Source organism: Phalaenopsis equestris, unplaced genomic scaffold, assembly GCF_001263595.1.
Source record: "Phalaenopsis equestris unplaced genomic scaffold, ASM126359v1 Scaffold001030, whole genome shotgun sequence".
Classification (NCBI taxonomy): Eukaryota; Viridiplantae; Streptophyta; class Magnoliopsida; order Asparagales; family Orchidaceae; genus Phalaenopsis; species Phalaenopsis equestris.
The window spans coordinates 5,524-9,798 of NW_018165469.1; the positions used below are offsets into that span (position 1 = coordinate 5,524).

Genomic DNA, 4,275 nt, shown 5'->3' on the forward strand with positions numbered 1-4,275 from the left:
ACAACATGATTGTACTTTTAATTTTTCTTACTGTATTAAGTACAAGAAAATATTTAAATAAATATTTTCACGTGAAAAATCATAAAATACTATTATTTATTGTATTAAAAAAAATCAAAAGTAAATACGGGCTACCTGAACATTCCGGACATAATATTTTCAAAAAATGAAAGATTATTACTTATGGTACGTTAGGAGTTCAATGAGTTAGCTCCATGTTGAGCTGACAGGAAAAAAAAAATGTATTTTCTTGTGATTCGGCCCAATAACCCAAGAAAATATTTTTCTCGTGTTGTTCTTCATTATTCAGGTGTTATTTTAGTAGTATTGATGTGTTTTTTTATTTTTATAACATCATTAATTTTTTCAGAACACAATAATACATGAATATCACAAAAATATTAATTTAATAACACTAAATAATCCAGGAGAATATTTACTTGTGCTAATACAAATTTTATTTTTTTTATTTTTCTATTAACTCCATGCGTCCTTGAAAATTAATGTAGTCCGGGTCCCGAGTCCGGACGTAATTAAGGCGGAAGAGTTGCCATGCACCAACCGCCGCCGCTCGCCTCGTCTTCTTGCTCTTCCGCTCCAACGGCATCGGCGCCGTAGAAGTTGGAGGATGTCGGAAAGACAGGACGCAGATCGGGAATTGTTATGCAGAGAAGCTTGTGGGATCTGCAGAGACGCGACGGGCTTAAATTTGTACTTTAAAACGTAAATATATTTTTTTTTTTGGTTTAGCGGGAACAAAAGCGTCGCGACGAAACAGAAAATTTTGATTTCGGGCCGACATTTTTAAACGCCGCTTCTACAGATTCGCTTTTTAAACTAACTTTCTTATAAGAAAATTTTTGCCGCAGGCAGTCGCAACTCTCCTTCTCTTCCCCCACTCCACTCCGTTCCTTAAATTTTGTTTTAGTTCTCGACCCCTTGGCGCGCTTTAATTTGTCTGAATCCACAGGAATTACTAAAACAGGGATTTAGGACAAAATGGAGGAGAAACGGGATTTAAAAGTCTGCAGGATTTGAAGTTGCCATTTTTGCTGTCATTTTGTTACCGTTTTTTAGGATTGACGCTAAATCCTGCCAATCCAATCACTCAAATTTATTAGGTTCAATGAGACGCATGATCGAGTTATGCTGCATTGTATTATGGTTTGAAGGCTTGATTTTTATTCCAGCTGCAACTGCGACATATCACTCTACATCTCAAAGAGGTGCGTGTGATTCGAAATTTTCTGGTTAAGTGATAATTTCTTTCCTTTGACTATTTTTGCTTTTAAATTTTTCAGTGCTTTTTAGGGGTTGTCTGGCAACGGATTAGATTCAAGTTATTAGAAGGATTTACTAAATCCTGTCCAGAAAACTGTATGCCAGCATATTTAGTAAATCCTGTAAATTTAATAAAAGTGTTCGGCAAGACTTAACCTATCACATTGTTTACACATGCATTCTTAGCTTCAATGCAGCATAAATCCCATAAATTCGCCAATTCGCTTGATTTAATAAATCCTGGATTTACGGTCGAAATCTGTGGAATCCGGATTTATCAAATCCGCGAATTCATTTTGTCCAAAATGTCCGTCAGACAAGATTTAGCCTACGTTGCACTTAAATCTTGAGGTAAACCCATTGCCAGACAATCCCTTTAAGTTTCCTCTTTTGGATTTGAATCAAATTTTATTGGACACTTGAATTTACTCGGAGGAAAAATTGATTTATCTATTGAAAAGACTTTTTATAAAGTATTTTCTTTGAATGCTGTTAAAGTTTCATTATTTATATGTAAATGGGATTATTGGTATCTTACAGGTTTAGGAGTTAAAATTCCCAATCCTTCCTTTTCTGTCAGTTGGCTGGATGATAAAACCACTTATCAAGCTGGTGATTCGGCAACTATTAAGATTAAGCTTTTGAACAATTCCTTAATTGGTAACCTCAGCACATACAACATGCAATTTTCAGTTTCTGTGGGTGGGAAGAAAGGAAATAGTTCATATATATCTGCTGTCTTTGCTTACATCGGCGGGGATCCTACATTTTGGAATATTTCTCTTACACCTATCCAAGTTGGGAACTTTTCTGTTGTTGTTGTTGAAGATTTTTCTGGAGTCGCTGATTCATCACTTCATTTCAGTGTTACTGCTGGTATATTCACGTCATGCCTTATTATTATGCTCTTCCTTTTATTTTGGGAATTTCACATATATGCCACACAATTCTTATGTATTTACATATCTAGCTCATAGACTTCCATATTTACATTGATAACAATTTGGTTTCATAAACCTATATATGAAAATGTGTTCTTCACTTTTAAAACGTAAGCAATGATGGTATTTTTGATGTGATGTTGCATGTAAATATGAAAGTTTTGGTGTTAGATAGTAAATAGATAAAAATTGTGTGGTATGTATGCAAATGCCCCGTTTATTTTATTTCCCCGTCGTCCTCTTCCCTCAATCATTTATGCATGCCAAAAGCTAGGCATGCTAGAATAAACTCAAGTTGAAGGTTGCTTCCTTCAAAGCTTGATTGACATGATTTTGGACATTTTCATACATGCAACTATCATAGAACTTTCCATTCTATTTTTTAATCTCTTTTACCAATTTTGTGTAACAACTCACTTTTTTGAAGACCGTCAATTACCATTCTTCACGTTTTATTCTTGGGAAATTTACCTGCCTACACACAATTCTTATATATTTACATATTTATCCCCAAAGTTTGATGTTTACACTTATAACAACTTGTTGTCATAAACCTATGCATGAAAAGGTGTATTTCACTTTTAAAAAGGCAATGATGGTGGTAGTTTTGATACGATGTTAAAGATTTGAGTGATATGCTTGTAAATATCAATGTTTAGGTTCGGATATGCAAATACACAAGAATTGTGTGTTATGTTTGTAAATGCCCCTTTTATTCTTCACAAGAGTCTTGCTAATTTTTGCTACAACATTTTATTTGAAGGACCAATGTACCCATCTGCTTGTCTGCCTTCTTGGATTGATTTTTTCGATGAGTCTTTAGCTGGGACAAAAACTTATTTGCTGATATATCCTAAAGATGCTTTTGGAAATAATGTCTCCTTAGTGCATATGCGAACTGAAGATTATTTTACACTGTCAACATCTTATTCCAATGGAACTGCAGTGGAGATTTTCAATTTAGTTTCTATTATTTGGAACGAATTGGGATATCTTGTCATCGAGTTTACTCCCACCATTGCTGGAAGGTTCCTTTTGCATGTTTATGGTGATAATCAAACTTTAAATGGTTCTCCTCTTCCATTTTCGGTAACACCAGGTTGGTTAATTGCATTATAATTGCCAGTCAAGAAAATGTACACCAATGGGTGATTTTTATTTGTTATTGAAGCGTTTTAAGCAAGTTTATGTATTTATATATATGTTAGTCTAGGATAGCTTTCTCTCATGAGTCATGATAAAGCACTTTACTAGTTTGACATGCTTGGATAATCATAAATAAGTATTTTATGCCAGTATCTTTTGTCATGTTAAACTATCTTGTTGCAAATAGAATGAGCTGTTAACCAAGTCATGTTATGGTCTTTTGTTAGGTGTAAGCATCTATTATCCTCCACCTTTTTTTTCTTGGTATTTATCTTTGGACTTAGCTTTTTGGTGACCTCAAGATATGCTCCATGGCTATATTGGAGGCCCACACCCCCTCTCACTTGTTTTTTTAAAAGATTGAGGGTTGCGGGAGGAGATGAAAATCAATCGCTAGAGAGAAAATTTATGGGGAGTTCAACATACAAACTAAACAATGAACAAACACACTATTGTTTGTGTTCATTATTTATATTAACACACACGCACACGGTGTGTGTTAATATAAATAATATTCTAAATTCAAACCAAAATTCAACTTAAAGAAAAAAGAATACTTGGCAAAAATGAGCTCTATTGATGGTTGATCTTTTATTTTATGCATTCTTTTCTATCTCACTTTCTTTTTCTTTGTTATTTTATTAATATGTTTCCCTCCACTTATTCTTATAAACTCTCAACCAATTTTTTGGAATTGGTGAGAATTGCAGTTCAACTGTTAAAATAAGGAAAAAGATGCGTGTGCATGTCGGTCAACTTTTTTTTTGATAGATTGATTTGAAAATATGGTATTTGAAAATAATTTTTGAAATTTAATTTAATATAATAGATATATAGTTTGGGTTTTGAAAGTAGTCTGTTTTAATTTTCAAAAAAAAAAAAAAAAAAAAAGACCAAAAGGAACACT

At 33.4% G+C, this 4,275-nt stretch overlaps 1 protein-coding gene across 2 annotated transcripts in view; it reads left to right on the plus strand.

Moving 5' to 3' along the window:
• The first annotated feature begins 620 nt into the window (after positions 1-620).
• Positions 621-4,275, plus strand: part of LOC110032798 (protein GAMETE EXPRESSED 2-like) — a 25,489-nt gene continuing 21,834 nt past the window's right edge. Inside the window, exons 1-5 of one of the 2 annotated variants that reach the window (XM_020736553.1) lie at positions 621-723; positions 870-970; positions 1,122-1,226; positions 1,822-2,157; positions 2,986-3,321. In XM_020736553.1, coding sequence (XP_020592212.1) covers positions 629-723; positions 870-970; positions 1,122-1,226; positions 1,822-2,157; positions 2,986-3,321 — 973 coding nt within the window. In that variant the 5' untranslated portion in view covers positions 621-628. Of the gene's footprint in view, positions 724-869; positions 971-990; positions 1,024-1,121; positions 1,227-1,821; positions 2,158-2,985; positions 3,322-4,275 lie in introns of those variants that run through there. The other variant, XM_020736554.1, reaches the window with a different exon arrangement.